At 64.6% G+C, this 16,554-nt stretch overlaps 1 protein-coding gene across 1 annotated transcript in view; it reads left to right on the forward strand.

Annotated features, from left to right (window-relative positions):
* The window catches only part of PRDM16 (PR/SET domain 16), a 308,400-nt gene that overhangs the window by 283,318 nt on the left and 8,528 nt on the right, over positions 1-16,554 (forward strand). The window contains 6 exon segments of the mRNA XM_021095209.1: positions 2,921-3,910; positions 3,913-4,336; positions 7,578-7,665; positions 10,248-10,417; positions 10,934-11,011; positions 16,026-16,195. Coding sequence (XP_020950868.1) covers positions 2,921-3,910; positions 3,913-4,336; positions 7,578-7,665; positions 10,248-10,417; positions 10,934-11,011; positions 16,026-16,195 — 1,920 coding nt within the window.

The raw sequence follows: 16,554 nt of genomic DNA on the forward strand, positions 1-16,554 counted from the left end.
AGCAGGGGTCACTCTGGGAGCTTGGACAAGGGTCTGGGTATGTCACCAGCATGGGGGGTTGTACAGGTGCTGGACCCCTGCCCCGAGGAGGCCATGCTGACTGGCTGGTCGGGCCTCTGTCAAGTAGCCAGGGCTGTGCGCCCCTCCTGCCCACTGCCCTGAGCCCAAGCTTCCAGCTGTCCTACTAGAGATGACCAGACCCCAACCTACCCGGTCAGCCAGGGCGCAAGGGAGAGAGCTCTGCTTGGTGTAACCGAGCACCTTCCTGGTGTCACCCCCTCTTCTCCCAGCATCTCCTTCACCTGCAGGCCCTGGAAGGAGCGTCTGGGAGGGGCCGAGGGGGGGACGAGCTGGGTAGGAGTAGGGGCTGGGGGCCAGGACTTGGTGACTGGAGGTGCTGGTCCTGTCTCCAGGATGAGCGGCTAGCAAGTCCCCCTGCGGGAGGCGTGCCAGGTGTAGGAGGTTGGAGCTTGTCAGGAAGCTTAGAAAGGAAATTGCACACAGGCTCCCAAGTCACTGCTTTTCTGGGCAGGCACGCGCGTTAGCGGTCTTGTTGGACTGTGCTAATGAGTAAATTCTGGGAACCTCAGCTCATCAGGAAGGGTCCGAGACCACTGTCTCCACTGCCTGCCCAGACTCCCCGTGTGGATAGGAGGAGCCCAGGGCAGTCTGGGTGGGCCCTGTGGCTCTCGGCAGCTTCCTGCCTCTTGTCTCTGCCCCATTACTCACCTTGGACCTTGGCTTTTTTTTTTTTTTTTTTTTTTTTTTTTTTTTTTTTTTGTCTTTTTGTCTTTTTGCCATTTCTTAGGCCGCTCCACGGCATATGGAGATTCCCAGGCTAGGGGTCCAATCGGAGCTGTAGCTGCCGGCCTACGCTAGAGCCACAGCAACTCGGGATCCGAGCCGCGTCTGCAACCTACACCACAGCTCACGGCAACGCCGGATCTTTAACCCACTGAGCAAGGTCAGGGATCGAACCCTCAACCTTGTGGTTCCTAGTCTGATTCGTTAACCACTGAGCCACAACAGGGACTCCAGGCCTTGGCTTTTGGCTGAAGGGGTAAAGCCAAGGAGAAAACCCCAAACTTGGCCAGACTGCACGTCTGAGACTGCAATGCAAACTGTAGACACTGGACGTTAAAACCCGCCTTTTGCATATCCTTCTGCCCATCACAGAGCATCCTCTGGCCCTCAGTAGAGGGTGTCAGGCTCAGAAGGGAAGCTGCAAAGCTCCCCTCCTGGGAGCTGCCGTCGATGGGAGCCTGCTCGAGGCCAGTTTCCAAGCTCGGGATGGAAGCAGAGCCCCGCTCTGGGGACAGGGTATTGCAGAGCCCTGCGGGGGGCCAGGGGTGCAGCAGAGCTTCCCTATCTGGCCAGAAGCCCCGAGCTGGGGCGCGGCCTTGCTTTCCCAGGGCCGGCCGGGGGCTCACCGGCGTTCATGGACCCTCTGTGCAGCGGCACCTCGGCATCTGCTGCTGCCCCAAAGGGCAGGTGGGATAGAAATGAGGCAGTGCTCTGCTCCTCAGCCTGGAAACGTCTGGCCAGACAACCGGGAAGGCAGAGCTGTTAATATAAATAGATACTGTGATTAAGGCCGGCCGTGGTCTCGGGGCCAGAGCTCCTGCTAGAAGAGCATGACATCGGGCCATGCAGGGTTTGCAGTGAGCAAGAAACGCGCTGAAATCACTGTTTCTGCTGGGGCCGCATTGAGGAAGCAAATTGTCCTGCAAAGAGAAACACAGTGTGTGTGTGTGTGCGTGCGTGTGTGCACACGTGTGTGTGTTCTGTGTGCATATGTGTGTCTGTGCGTGTGTGTGTGTGTGTGTGTGTGTGTATCCATATGCGTGTGCATCTCTGTGTGTGTGTCCATGTGTGTCCCTCCCTTGCTGGTTAGAAAAACAGGAGAAAGAAAAGCTGGCGATTTGCCACCGCTCAACTCGCAGGCCTTTGGGCAGTGGCTGAGGCCGGGTCCCCGGGCCTCTGGGTCCTGGCGTTGGGCTCCGGCCCCACGACCCTCTCCCGTGAGGAGCAGAGGCGGCCTGTCAGCCAGGGCCTGGCGCTCCTCCTCATCCCGGTTTGGGGAGGGTTCGGGTTTCTCGAACGTGGCCCTGCCTGGGGCTCCCCTTGCTCCTCCACGGTCGGGCTGTCCCCACAGAGCCAGGAGCCACGCGTGCAAAGCCCAGACCCTGAGACTAAGACGCCCACGCGGCTGGTCACACCTGAGGCCTCCCCTTCCTGGACGCAGGTCGCAGGGCCCAGGACAGAAAGCGGAGGGAAACTGAGAGCCTTTGAGACCCTGGAAGGGGGAGACCTACGCTGGGGGTAGGCGTTTCTCCTTGGCCCTGCTGGTGCCGCCGCAGGAAGAGGACAGAGTCCCGGGCAGCCTGGTGCAGCCACAGACGTGGCCAAGCGCCGTGGCTTTACCCAGCTCTGGGAGCGCTTTCGGAAAACCGTGGCCCCACCTGACCAAGTTGTGGGGGCTAGGAGGGCCCAGAGAGCCACACCCCACTTTGCAACAGAGAAGGGTGAGACCTGCCAGGTCGGCCCGGCGATGCCAGGGAAGGGTGTCCTTGCCAATCCTTGCTGGTCACTGAAGGCCAGTCCAGGGCAGGGCACACACGCATGTGTAGTAGAGGTGCACATGCTCGTGCACACATGCGCGGCCCAGGGGCCCGCGTGTACAACATGCACGTGTGTGGTACATGTGTGTTACATGTATGTGCGCACATGTGCCACAGACAAGCGTGCACGCGTGAGCACATGGACGCCCACAGGGCACGCATGCTGACCCCCCACGTGCGCACACCCAACCGCACAGCCTGCCCCGTCCTGGGGGCCAGAAGCGCCGCGGGGCCCAGGCCAGGCGCCGCAGGGTCCCCGTCCGTTCACAGCCGCCGTCTTTGCTTTGCTGACGTTGCAGGTGAGGTCTGCCACAAGTCCTACACGCAGTTCTCCAACCTGTGCCGGCACAAGCGGATGCACGCCGACTGCCGCACGCAGATCAAGTGCAAGGACTGCGGACAGATGTTCAGCACTACCTCGTCCCTCAACAAGCACCGGCGCTTCTGCGAGGGCAAGAACCATTACCCGCCGGGCGGCCTCTTCGCCCCGGGCCTGCCCCTGACCCCCAGCCCCATGCTGGACAAGGCCAAGCCCCCCGCCAGCCTCAACCATGCCGGCCTGGGCTTCAACGAGTACTTCCCCTCCCGGCCGCACCCGGGCAGCCTGCCCTTCTCGGCGGCGCCCCCCGCCTTCCCCGCGCTCACGCCTGGCTTCCCGGGCATCTTCCCCCCGTCCCTGTACCCCCGGCCGCCTCTGCTACCTCCCACGCCGCTGCTCAAGAGCCCTCTGAACCACACGCAGGACGCCAAGCTCCCCAGCCCCCTGGGGAACCCGGCCCTGCCCCTCGTCTCTGCCGTGGGCAACAGCAGCCAGGGGACTGCGGCAGCCGCGGGGCCCGAGGAGAAACCGGAGAGCCGCCGGGACGATGCCTACGCCGCGGCTAAGCTCAGGCCCCGGGGTAGCGACCTGTCGGACGGCAGCGACTTCGAGGACATCAACACCACGACGGGGACCGACCTGGACACGACCACAGGCACGGGCTCCGACCTGGACAGCGACGTGGACAGCGATCGCGACAAGGCCAAGGCCAAGGCCAAGGCGGCCGAGGGCAAGCCTGAGCTTGCAGGCGGCATGGTGCCCCCCGGCGCCCCGAACAGCGTGGGTGAGGTGCCCGTCTTCTACTCGCAACACTTCCTCCCGCCGCCCGAGGAGCAGCTGCTGACGGCCTCGGGCGCCGCGGGTGACTCCATCAAGGCCATCGCCTCCATCGCCGAGAAGTACTTCGGGCCTGGCCTCGTGGGCATGCGGGAGCGGAAGCTGGGCGCGCTGCCCTACCACTCCGTGCTGCCCTCCAGCTCCTGCCCAGCTTCCCCCACTCCCTCTACCCCTTCACGGACCGCAGCCTCGCCCACAATCTGCTGGTCAAGGCCGAGCCCAGGTCTCCCCGCGACGCCCTCAAGGCGGGCGGCCCCAGTGCTGAGTCCCCCTTCGACCTCACCACCAAACCCAAAGAGGCCAAGCCCGTCCCGCCCGCACCCAAGGCACCGCCCACCCTGGCGCCGGGCGAGGAGCAGCCGCTGGACCTGAGCATCGGCAGCCGCGCGCGGGCCAGCCAGGGCGGAGGGGGCCGGGAGCCCCGCCAGAACCACGTCTATGGCGAGCGCAGGCTGGGCGCCGGCCAGGGGCTGCCCAAGCCATGCCCAGCGCAGCTGCCGCAGCAGCCCTCTCTGCACTATGCCAAGCCGTCACCCTTCTTCATGGACCCCATCTACAGGTATTAACATGCCCCGCCCTCACCTGCGTCCCCGCAGGGGCCACCGCCCAGCGGGCAGCGGGCAGCAGGCGGTCCTCGGCGGGAGGGCACGCTCACTGGCTCCCCCAGCTTCGTCTCTGCTTTTGCGGCTTCAGGAGGCGCCTCAGCTCTGAGGGTCCACGCCTGGCTTGGCCCTTTCCTAGGGGAGCCCCTGGCCAGGCCCAGGTTGGGAGGCCAGGCAGAGTCACCTGGGCACAGCGGCTCCCTCTCACTGACAGCCACGGGACACCCCGCCTCCGTCCCTGGAGCCCCTCCTGGGCTCGCCCTAAACTCCGCCCCTGAGGCCCACCCACTGGCGTCTCCGGCTGCCGTCTGGGCCCACTCTGCCTCCCACAGCACACGGACCCCAGCTCTTCCCTCTGCTCAGGCGTCTCTGCCTCCCTGGGGCCGCTCTGCGGCCCCCACCCCTCCCCAGAACCACAGCCAGAGTTTCTGGTGGCTCAGGGGACACCAGAGGAGAAGCCATTGGTCCCCAGAGGGAGGAGAAGGAGGAAGGAAGGAGAAAGTTTAGGAGTTTGCAAAAAACCAGCGTCCCATCTCTCTGGTATCCTCCTTGAGGGGGGGGGCACTGAGTCCCCTTCCCAGTTGTTGGGCGGGCTGGGACCAGGTGGGCGGTATTTGAGCAGGTGGTCAGACTGTAATCAGGCGGGCAGCTTTGACCAGGTGGGCAGTCTGTGACAAGACGGACAGGCTTTGACCAGGAGGCTAGGCTGGGACCAGGTGGGCTGGCTGGGACCAGGTGGGCAGTCTTTGAGCAGGTGGGCAGTCTGTGACAAGATGGGCAGGCTTTGACCAGGGGGGCAGGCTGGGACCAGGTGGGCGGGCTGTGACCAAGTGGGCAGACTGTGATCACGTGGGCAGGCTTTGAGCAGATGGGCAGTCTGTGACAAGAAGGGCAGGCTTTGACCAGGAGGGCAGGCTGTGACCAAGGGGGCAGGCTTTGACCAGGTGGGCAGTCTGTGCCCAGGTGGGCAGTCTGTGACAAGATGGGCAGGCTTTGACCAGGGGGGCAGGCTGTAGTCAGGTGGGCAGCTTTGACCAGGTAGGTGGGCTGTGACCAGGCGGGCAGGCTTTGACCAGGAGGGCAGTCTGGGACCAGGTGGGCAGTCTGTGACAAGATGGGCAGGCTTTGACCAGGAGGGCAGGCTGGGACCAGGTGGGCGGGCTGGGACCAGGTGGGCAATCTTTGAGCAGGTGGTCAGACTTTAATCAGGTGGGCAGCTTTGACAAGGTGGGCAGTCTGTGACAAGACGGACAGGCTTTGACCAGGAGGGCAGGCTGGGACCAGGTGGGTGGGCTGGGACCAGGTGGGCAGTCTTTGAGCAGGTGGGCAGGCTGTGACCAGGTGCGCAGTTTGTGACCAGGTGGGCGGGCTGTGACCAGGGGGGCAGTCTTTGAGCAGGTGGGCAGCTTTGACCAGGTGGGCAGCTTTGAGCAGGTGGGCAGTCTGTGACAAGAAGGGCAGGCTTTGACCAGGAGGGCAGGCTGTGACCAAGGGGGCAGGCTTTGACCAGGTGGGCAGTCTGTGCCCAGGTGGGCAGTCTGTGACCAGGTGGGCTTGTAAGGTAAGAGGGATCTGACCCCCACCCCCAACTCATGTCCCAGGGGAGAGGGGCCTGTGCAGTGGGTGGGCCCGGGCGGGAGGCCTGGAGGTGCTGGTAGGCCTGGTGACATAGCCAGTGGTAGAAGCCCAGGGCTGAGTGTGAGACGGGCCCTGTGCACACACATGCACGTGTTTAGGGAGCATGGGAGCACGTGGCCACCTTGAGGGCTTGTGTGCCTGCTGTTCCCTGGAGAGGAACACACAGTGAGGCCCCCTCTGCTAGAGGCACACGTGGAGGAAGTGCTGTCAGCCTGAGGCAGAGCTGCCAGTGAGGGGGGTGGGCCAGCTCCCACTCTGCCTGGCACCCCCTCTGGTCCCCACCGGCCAGGCTCACTCGGGGCCCTGGCCGGCCTCTGTCTGCAGTTGGTCCTGTTTCCTGCCAGGTCCTGGCATCGTCATCACAGGAAACATGAAAATGGCCCCCTGGGTGTTGCTTTGAAAAAATACCACCCATGGAGAGTTCGAGAAAGTGGGCTGGAGGCTCGGCATCTGCTGACAGCGGCTCCTAGGTGTCTGGGGTGAACGTGGCCATCCAAAGGCCCAGGGGCCCCCAGTTAGAATAGAGGTCTCCCCCACCTCAGTGTGCCCTGAAGCTCCCTCCTTCCCCGACCTGGCTTGGTGGCATCACCTGTGACCACCTACACTCCATAGGCTGCACCTGCAAGGCCCTGTTGTCTCCTTGGAGCCACCCCCATCCTGCTTCACTCGAAGCCCCCGCCGGGCCCCTGGGGACAGAGCTGAGCATAAGACGGACAGGGACAAGGCCTGCTGGACAAGGCCCGGGTCAGACAAGGCAGCAGGTCCACCGTGGCTGTGTGATGGCCTGCACGCAGTGGCCAGGTTCCCAAACCGTGCTTTGTAGATCTCGACTCCCGTGGGGAGACTGAGGCAGGCTGATCAGGAAATGGTGAGGGGAGTGAGGGGAGGCGCCGCTGGATGCTGCCAGCTGCCTCCTCCATGTATGCCAGACAGCGGTCCCCTCATTTGGGGAATGTTCTGGAATTGTCATCACCAGCAGCTCTCTTGAGCTTTTAAGTAGACTCTGCCCAGCTGGCTTCCCCAGGGCCAGAAACCTTCTGGTCACTCACGCTTACCCACCCAGCCGGGCAGAGCGCCCATGCCAGGGGCTGGGAGCGACGGGGAAGTGGGTGTGCAGGCAATAGCCGCCGTCTGCTCCACGCCATGCTGCGGGGGAGCCCGGGACCCCAGCAGGCCTGAGTCCTCCCAGGGCTGGGGCCCAGGTGTAGAGGCTGGGGCAGGGGGGCCTTCAGGTACAGGTGTTCGCCACTTGCCTGGGGGGCCTGCAGTGGAGGGGGGCCACTGAGGAGACACGGAGGGGTCCAGACCTGGGTGCGCTATGAGGAGCATGTACTCTGTAGGCAGTGGGCCGGGAGGCTCGGGCGGGCAGGCGTGTGGGACGTGGTGCCAGTGTGGGGCTGGGGGCATGGAAGCTGGGCCACCGCGGTGAGGCTGCCACCTCCTGACCGATGGGGCAGAGGTGGGCACCCAGAGGGGCCGGAGCCACTGTCCCCCCACCCCCCACCTTGCCCAGCACTGGGCGGCTCGGTGGGGTCCGTAACCCTCTGTGCTGCTGTCCAGCAGGGTGGAGAAGCGGAAGGTGACCGACCCCGTCGGCGTCCTCAAGGAGAAGTACCTGCGGCCGGCCCCGCTGCTCTTCCACCCCCAGGTAAGGTCCCGGCGGCAGCCCCGAGGCCAAGCCACACACCGCAAGTGCACCTGCGCGTCCCGTCCCCTCAGACCCACGGGTCCTGGTGAGGCTGGGCAAGTGGGGCTGAGAAGGGCCAGGAGGGGAGGCGGAGGAGGGCCCTCAGTGGGGCAGCAGCCCTGTGGGCCTCTCGGAGGCCAGCAAGGACCTGGCCCTCAGGGGTCCCTCTATAGGGGGCGGGCATCTCAGATGGAGGGCATCCAAGAACTCTGAATGCAGAAGGACTGGACAAGAGAGAGCAGGGGGTGCGGACACCACGGGTCCTCCCGGTACAAGGGTCTTGGGTGTTTAAGGGCCTGAGGGTGGGTGTCGAGGGCAGAGGGTCCCAGAGAGGGGTGGGCAGGGAAGCGCCCCCCCCCCCAGGGACATGGGGGGCGGTGAGGCCACCTGCCAAGACTAGATTCGGGGTCTGGGTAAGAGAACCCCCAAGTTCAGGCAGTGGCCACAGCCCGTGCCAGGTCTGCAGGCGGTCCTGTGCCCCCCAGTTCCCTGACCAGGTGCCCACCTCTCCCTGCCGCTTGGGGCTCAGCCCGTCCCAGAGCCTCAGGCCTCCCCTGCCCCAGCCCGGGGTCCAGGGCTGAGCTGTGGGACGAGCCTGAACCCAGACTCCAGCCCGGCCATTGTTCCCCTGCATTTCCCGCCCAGGACAGGCCCCCGGGCTGTGGAACCTGTGCCCTGCCTGGGTTCACAGCTAAACTTAGTGCCCCCCATTGTCTTGCTGGGGCCTCAGAGTTTGGTTAAGAACTTCCCCCGATTTCCTTGGGACCGGCTGGAAAAAGCGGGCTGGCCAGCCAGGCACATCCTGTGTTTGTGTTTGTGTGGGAGCTTGTGGGAGCTCCCCCGGGAATATTGGAACAGTCGGAGCTGGCCAGGCAGGTCGGACCCACCCAGGCCTGAGGAAGACGGGCTTGGCAGGGGGGGTGGCTGCCCATTGTCCTTGCCGCCCAATCCCCCCCGCCCCCCGCTGCCACGGTCACTGCCCACCTGTGGGCCCAGAGCCAGGGGTGGGGGAAGGAGAGACCACCAGTGCGTCACCTGATTGTTAAAGAGTCTGCGGTCAGGCCATCACTCTGACAGAAGAACCCGTGGCCCCTGCAGAGTCCGGACGTCACTACACAGAGTTGTCAGCCTCTGCTGGTCAGCTGCCTGGTGAGAGGTTGCCAGGGCCTTTCATTTCTGAGGCCCGATATCCAGGTGTGCAGCCCCTGGGGTGCAGGGCGAGGCGGTCCTGCCAGGCCACTGCCCCTCCCCACCTCTGGGGCTTGGCATGGTGGAGAGTGCCAGGACACCCCAAGGCTGCAGCTCAAACCGAGACCCTAGGCAGATGGGCAGCAGTCTGTGTACCCAGGTCCCACCCGCCAGGCCCTGGAGTGGCCAGTGAGAAGCTGGACAGCAGCTGAGGGGCAGGGCAAGTCCATCTGTCCTTCCCTGGGGATGGGTCGGGCTGCCCACAGCTGGAAGTGTGCATCTGAGAGGGGAACGTGCCCGCCCCATGGAATGGCGAGGTCCGAAGCCCTGCAACTGGGCAGAGCTGGCCAGGGCTCAGGCAGCAGCCCAGGGACAAGGGGGCCTCGGCCATTAGGGTGGACCCCGTTCTCTATTAGTTAACCCTTTTCTGGGGTTTTATTTTAACCAGCTCCCCCCCCCCCCCACCAGCCTCAACCCTGAGGGCCTTTGGGCATAATAGAAGCTGCTTCTTTTCTGGTCTCCCCCGAGTCTAGCTCACAGTGGGCCCTCTGGGATAGGGGAGAAGTGCCCCAAAGCCTGTACAGCCCCCTCCCCTCTCCCGGGCCCAAGCCCCAAGGCCTCGAGGCAGGTGCAGCCTGGGATTCTGATAAGAACCCTGTCCACCAGGGGGAAATGACCAACGCCAGGGAAAGGTGGCTCCCTGCTCCTCGCCAGGCAAGCCCTTGGCATCTCCAAGGAGCAGAGAGGCAGCCCCTCTTGTCCACGTCACCGTGTCCTTGCCATGTCACGTTGGCTTTGTCATTTCAAACAGCTGTTTAGCAGGATCTCGTTGTAGGCGGTTGAAGTTCTTTCTAGCACTTTGTTTGCAATTATGACCTGCCGCCACTAGGTGGCAGTAGTGCCTCTGGCTCTTGAGCCATGTTTTCACCCGAATCTCAGGTGATCATCTTCGTACCCGAAGGAAAAAAATTAGATGGAAACCTGTCTTTAACCCAAAGAGGCCGCCCAGGAGTGCTGGCCGGGGCTCGAGCAGGGCCTTGCCAGCTTGCTTCACAGCAAGCGGCCGTGTCATTGCCAGTGTCCGTGGCCCGTGTCATCTCACCCCGGCTGAGGCTGGCTGCTGGGGCCGGCGGCGGCTGCCCCGCCTGGACCTGGCCGCAGACAGTGCAAGAATGCAGCCCAGCGGCCAAGAAGCCGGAGACCACGGGTTCCAGGGACGCCCTCCTCGTCCTGGCGGGCCCGTGACCCGCTCAGATAGATATCCAGGACCCCCACGTGCCCGAGGGGCGGGGCCACCCTGGTCCGGAGACGGGGCGGCCCGGGGGCGCCCTGCCACCCTCCCGCTCTGCCAACAGGTGTCAGCCATCGAGACCATGACGGAGAAGCTGGAGAGCTTCGCGGCCCTGAAGGCGGACTCAGGCGGCTCCCTGCAGCCCCTCCCCCACCACCCCTTCAACTTCCGGTCCCCACCCCCGACGCTCTCGGACCCCATCCTCAGGAAGGGCAAGGAGCGCTACACGTGCAGGTGAGACCCAGGGAGGGGGCCGCAGGTCGCAGTGGCCTGTGAACCTGCACTTCCAGGAAAAAGCTCTGAGTCTCAGGCAGGGTGCAGTGCGGTGGCCACCCATGGCCCGGGTCCCCTCGCGGTCATTCCCTGAAAATGGGCATGGGCCCCACACCGCGCTGTGCTCCTGTGAGCGCGGAACCCGCAACCTTGGCCGCCGGTCAGAATTTGGAAGGCGGGAAGCTGAGGGCGCTGGTCAGTGTTTAACCACAGCCCTGGGGGGGGGGGGCAAGCCCAGCACCGGGAGAGACAGGTCAGCCCCTGCCGCACAGGCCTGTGCAGGCCGGTCCCTGCCAGCGTGGCCTGGGCTGGGCTCCGGCTGAGGACCTGCTCTGCCCAGTGGTGCATGTCCCCCCCAGTTCCTGTGTGGAGCTCAGCTGGGCCTGGGCTGCGGAGGGACGGGCCACCTGCCCCCGGGACGGGAGAGACCTGCCCCGAATGTGCCTGGGCCCCTGACCCAGCCCCCCCGCCCCCCAGGTACTGTGGCAAGATTTTCCCGCGATCAGCAAACCTCACGAGACACCTAAGGACACACACCGGGGAGCAGCCGTACAGGTAGGGGCCCCCAGCTTTGGTGGGAGCAGCAGGTGCGGGCCAACCCTCCCTCCCCACCCACGGGTGGGGCCAGGTCACTCCGTGGGCCCCTCCCTCCTGGCCCCACAGCCATCCCACACCCTGCGGTGTTGTGAACATGAGGCTTCTGGAAGGTTCCTGCTTGATGACCTCGGGAGGGTGCTCGGGAGCAGCCTCCCACCTGCCACGGGGTGTGGACTGGAGCAGGAAGCCGGGCGGGAGGTGTCTGGGTGGGAGGAACCTCAGCTCCGCGCCCCTGCCCCCAGCCCAGCTCCCTGCACCTCACCGCCGCCATCGGCCATGGGGCACTGCTCACATCACCCCGGGCAGGGCACGGGGCGAGTGCCTCACACTGGGTGGGCCTCAGAGGAAAAGGCTCCGTGCAAATCCAGGTCCCGCCCAGGCTTGGGGCATCCTGGGAGTTTGCTAGGTCCCGGATAGAAACCTCATGTGCCCCCGCTCGCTCCTCAGGGCCTGGGCTCTGCCTGCAGGCGTGGGGGGGGGGGGGGGGGTCACTGCATGTCACCTTCCAGCTGTAGTGGGGGCTTTGCCCCAATTCAGAGATGGGGAGCCCAAGGCTCAGAAACACCCTGACCCACCCGGGTCCGAGCTCACGGCTGCACGAGCTGACCATTCTGGCCCTTCCCTCAGTCTCTGGCCCATTAGGCAGGAGAGCAAGGGTGGTGCCCGGCTCTCAGGCACCCCTCCCGGGGCAGGGGGCTGAGAGTCCCAGGAGTTGGTGACCATGAGGCAGATGGGGAAACGCTGGCCCAAGGCCAGGTCAACATTCTGAGGCGCATCTGGCGAACAGCAGCCGCTGGGAGCGAGCGTTTGGCGTGGTTTTAAGTGGGCAGACTGACCCCGGACATCGGGGGTGTATCCCCACCCTGGGAAGAGCAGCCACTGCGCTCGGTCCTGGCTGGGTCGGCTCCATCACCGACCTGCCATCTGCCCAGCGCCCCCTTTGCTCTCAAAAACTGCCTGACAGTTTCACAAAGGCTGGCTTGGCCCGGCTCCCTCACCCAAAATGAGCCGTGTTTTCTGGAAGGAGAACTGCCTTCTGGACAGTGTTGCGTGAAGAGCCCCAGGGGTCCGGGGCCGTGTTTATAGGAGAATTTAATTATCATTGATTTCTTTAGCTCTTTCCAATCTGTGATTTCGACTTGCGTAACCATAATTGCTCTGAAAGTTTGCGCTGCCAATCCCGACTGTGCCTGGCTCCAGGCAGCCCCGTGATGAGGGGTCTGGGGCCTGTGACTTTGCCTTGACGTCACTGGGGTTTCTGGGCCCCTGGGGGAATTGAGAAGCCTTGAGTTGGAGAAGGAGAAGGTGCAGGTCCTTGCACACAGGAGCCCGGTGCTGGCACAGGCCAGGGCACGCCAGCCACGCTGATGAAAACCACCTGCCGCCTGCCTGGTGCCCACGCGTGGGTGCCCGGAGAGGCCGGCTGGTGCGGGCCGCTTGCACACAGGAGGGAGCAGGGCTCCCCGTGGGCCACTCTTCCTCTTAAGTCCTGGCCTCGGCGCACCCACAGCCACTCAGGATGTGTCTCAAGCCCCAGCGCGAGCAGGGCAGACCCTTTAGCGTGGCGAGCACTTTTGCTGGAGGGGCGGTCACACCCCTGCCCGGGGCAGGGTGGGGGGCAATGCCCTGGCAGAGAGATTGGGTGGAGCTGAGTTCTTCCAGCTGCAGTGTGTGGAATTTGTGGCGATTTGGGTAGAGATGTAAACACCAGCCGAGGAGCGAGGCGGGCTGCTCCCTTCCTCTGTCCTGGCAGCCGGGCTCCAGGGCTCCTCCGGCCGCTGCCCGGGGGTGGGTGCGTCCACTCTGATGCGCTCTCTCGGGCTGGCCGGGGGCTCCTGGCGGGACCCGGGATTCGGCGTTAAGGATGCTCTGCCGTGCGTTTCCCCCCTGGCTCCCTGTCCTGCTGACTGAGCGAAGCCAAAGCGCCCAGCAAGGTCCTGTCACCATCTCCATGGGGCCACAGGTGACCCACACACGTCCTCTCTTTGTTCCCTCTAGGGCTGGGTTTCAGACTCTCTCCTCCCCTTCCCCAGCCTTTACAACCACCAAGAGTGCCTCTCCCTGTGACGGCGGCTGGGGTCCCGCTGGGGCCTGGGGAGGACACTGCCACCCCCCAGGGGCCATTTCACCCTCCCCACACAGTGCTGTGTCTCCAGAGCGGCTGGCTTTCCCGGGGCAGTGGCAGACGCGGTCACAGCAAGGGCCCCTCCAGGCCCTCCGCCGTGGCTGGCCGGCCCGCGGCCTCCCACTCCTGGTGCAGCCGCTGGTGTGTTATTTTATACAGCACGGCCATAAATTTCACTAGCCACTTGTCAGCTTAGTTACAACGCAAATCCCAGCTGCCGGGGGGAGCCCTGCTCCCTCGCAGCCCTGGGCTCCCCAATGCCCTAAATTTCAAATGCGCTTCTCCGGACCATTTATTTCGATTAGAACCAGGAGGGGGCCAGCATCAGGATGGGTGACCACGTTAAACGTGTGGCCACCCTCTCTGGGCCGCCCACCCCGCAGAGGTTGGAGGGGAGCTCAGCTCTGTGACCGAGCGCCCAACCCTGACCTGTTTGCCATGTCGCAGTCCCACTGCTGGGTGATTCTGCACGGCTGCCAGCCTGGCTTGTAAAAAGTCCCTGCATTTCCAAGGAAACGCAAGCATTTGCCCCACAGGCCACCCTGGCACCCCAGGGGCAAGCGGAATTTCTGTAACTTCTAGGGCGTGTCGGGGGCAGAGCGGGGAGTGGGTGGCCAGACAGGACAGGCTGGGAGGTCAGTGTCCTCTTTTCTGGAGCGTGGAGAGAGGGGTGCCGGCTCAGGGGGTCCCCAGGTGTCCTTGCTGGCTGGACGCCTCCATCCCTGTGGGCTCAGAAAGACACGGCAGCCATGCCTCCCAGTGCAGGCTTGCAGGACATGGGTCCAGGTCACGAATGTCTCGAGGCTGTGGAAGGACTGGCTGTGACCAAGGCCTGATGTTCCAGGGACATCCCCAGCAGCCCAGAGGCAGCTCCACTAGTCCAGCCGTCCGGCCCCGAGCCAAGGGTGGTTCCGGAGGAGCCCGGGGAGTTCGTGTCTGGATGACAGGTGGCTCTACCTGGAGGAAGCCAGGGTCAGCCCCCATGTTATCCCTCAGGCTAGGGGTGGGGAGAGGAACGGGGAGCCTCTCGGCTTCCCAGGACGGAGATGCATCAAGCTGCCGCCCCTTTGAGCAGGGAAAGCTCAGCTCACGGGGCCCCAGAAGCCAGTGGGGGCCTTAGGCTTCCTGCCTCAGGAGCATGGGTGGGTGACCAGACTCCCGGGCAGGAACGGCCTCTGCATGTCACATCAGGCGGGCGCCTCGTGCTGGGCAGCCGGCAGTGGGAAGGCCACTTGTACGCAGCCCCTGCCGGCCTGGCCCTGGGTGGGAGGGCTCCCCAGTGTCCTCAGGCACGGCTGCATCCACATGACCCAGTGCGCGTGACCAGCGCACTGTGCTGGAGTGCGGCCACCAGCCCCTGTAGGAATGCCAGGCTCGGTCCTCAGGACAGGTCTGGCGCCTTCCAGCCAGTCTCTCTGGGTGAACTTTAATCTCCCAAGCCCTGGCACCGGCTGCATGGACTCTGTCTCCACCAGCCAGCCACCCGCTGCGCTCACCTCTCTGCTTGTTGCTCTGTATCCTAGACAGCCTGCGAGTGTGTAGATGGTGCTTTAGTGCACCTGTGCCTCTGGGGCTCAGACGAGCATCCCCAGAGAGCCGAGACCAGGTGCCTGCAAGTGTGACCTACACACGTGCACACACACCTACAAGTGTATGTGACACACACACACACGTGCAACTGGAGACCCCTGAGTGGAGTTCCTCTGCCGTGGCCCAGCTGGATGCTCAGAGCGGGTGGGAGCACTGGCGGTCAGTGGTCCAGCCTTGGCCTGGCCTCCTGCTACCAGGAGGAGACAGGGATACCTGCAGAGCTGGGGCTGTGGGTCCTCAATCTCCCTCTCTCCCTCCCCCTCTTCCCCCTCCCGCCCCCACTCCCCTCCCCTCTTTTCTCCGGCCCTCACTCTGGGTTCCCTGTGTGATCTGGGGGACCCAGCCTCCCTCTCCCTGCCCTCCAAGCCTCTACGTGCGAAGCTCGGCAGTGCCCACTTGAGTTCCCGCAGCCGCTTCCAGGCAGTAACGCTTTGCTCTACTAAGCTGAGCATGTCGGGACATAGATATTCTGATAGATGCAACCGAAGCATCTGGAGGAAAGAGCGTCTTTTTTCTAATTTCCCAAGTGCAAGGTGCAGCCTGGCCGCTGGGGCCCTTTCAGAGGGGCACAGAGATGAAAAGCACACAGACTGGCAGTACTCTCCATCAAAGGCGTCTGTGTACAGCAGGCGCGGCAGGGAGCCCCCATCACCTCAGGGCAGTGGCGGATGCTTAGGGAGTGTCGGGGGCAGCCCCCCGGCCCCGTTAGTGGATTGGCAGGCTGAGGCCCCAAGGGAGATGGGGTCCACCCCAGGACCCACTAAGAGAGGGACCGGGCCAGCTCTGCTCGCCCTCCCCATGCCAGGGTGGGAGGAAAGCTGCAGGCGGCGGGTTCGGCCCCTCCTTCCCGTGAAACCGGTCCAGAGCATCTTTCCTGGTGCTCGGCTGCCCCCTTGAGGCCGCAGGGAGCACAACGTCCTCCGGCGGGACGGCCAGGCGCCTCCGCGAGCCTTGGTGCTGGGAGCACCCAGACGCAGAGAGGGCGAGAGATGCTGGGAGTCGCTGGAGGGTCCCAGTGCTGCCCACCCAGGGGCACATCCCCCGAGGGTCCCGCCATCTGGGCACACAGTCCAACGCGATTCGCCCCTGGGGCGGGGCGGTGGGGGGGTGGTCGGGGCTGGGGGCACCTGCTCCCAGGGGCACCTGGGCCGGGACCACATCCGCGTTCCAGGCTGCCATCCAGCGGCCGCGGGGACGCGCGTGGGCAGGGTCTCCGCAAGGCGGGGGCGGGGCTGCTCTGAGGCCCGTGTCTTCCAGGTGTAAGTACTGCGACCGCTCCTTCAGCATCTCCTCCAACCTCCAGCGGCACGTCCGCAACATCCACAACAAGGAGAAGCCTTTCAAATGCCACCTGTGCAACCGCTGCTTCGGGCAGCAGACCAACCTGGACAGACACCTCAAGAAGCACGAGCACGAGCACGCACCAGGTGGGGGCCAGCCCCTTGGACAGCAGGGGAGGGGGGACTCGGAAGATGGGTGGAGATGTGAGGTGGGGGCAGGGAGGGGCGGGGAGGGGAGGGGGGAAAGGAGTGAGGAGAGGAGGGCGCAGGAGAGGAGACAAGGGGTGGGGAGGAGGGGGGTGGGGAGGAGGGGGAGGGGAGGGGACAAGTGGGGAGAGGGGGAGGAGTGGGGAGGGGAGGCGAGGGGGGGAGGGGAGGGGAGAGCCAGTTCATCAGGGAGAATCTCCTACTCTTGGGTCTCCCTAAGAAGGGGGTCCCCTCAGAGGCCCCTCGTGCTGGCCAGAGGGCCGGGTGCAGCGGAGGGAAGCCCGGCCCTGATGCCCGGC

Source organism: Sus scrofa, chromosome 6 (assembly GCF_000003025.6).
Source record: "Sus scrofa isolate TJ Tabasco breed Duroc chromosome 6, Sscrofa11.1, whole genome shotgun sequence".
Classification (NCBI taxonomy): Eukaryota; Metazoa; Chordata; class Mammalia; order Artiodactyla; family Suidae; genus Sus; species Sus scrofa.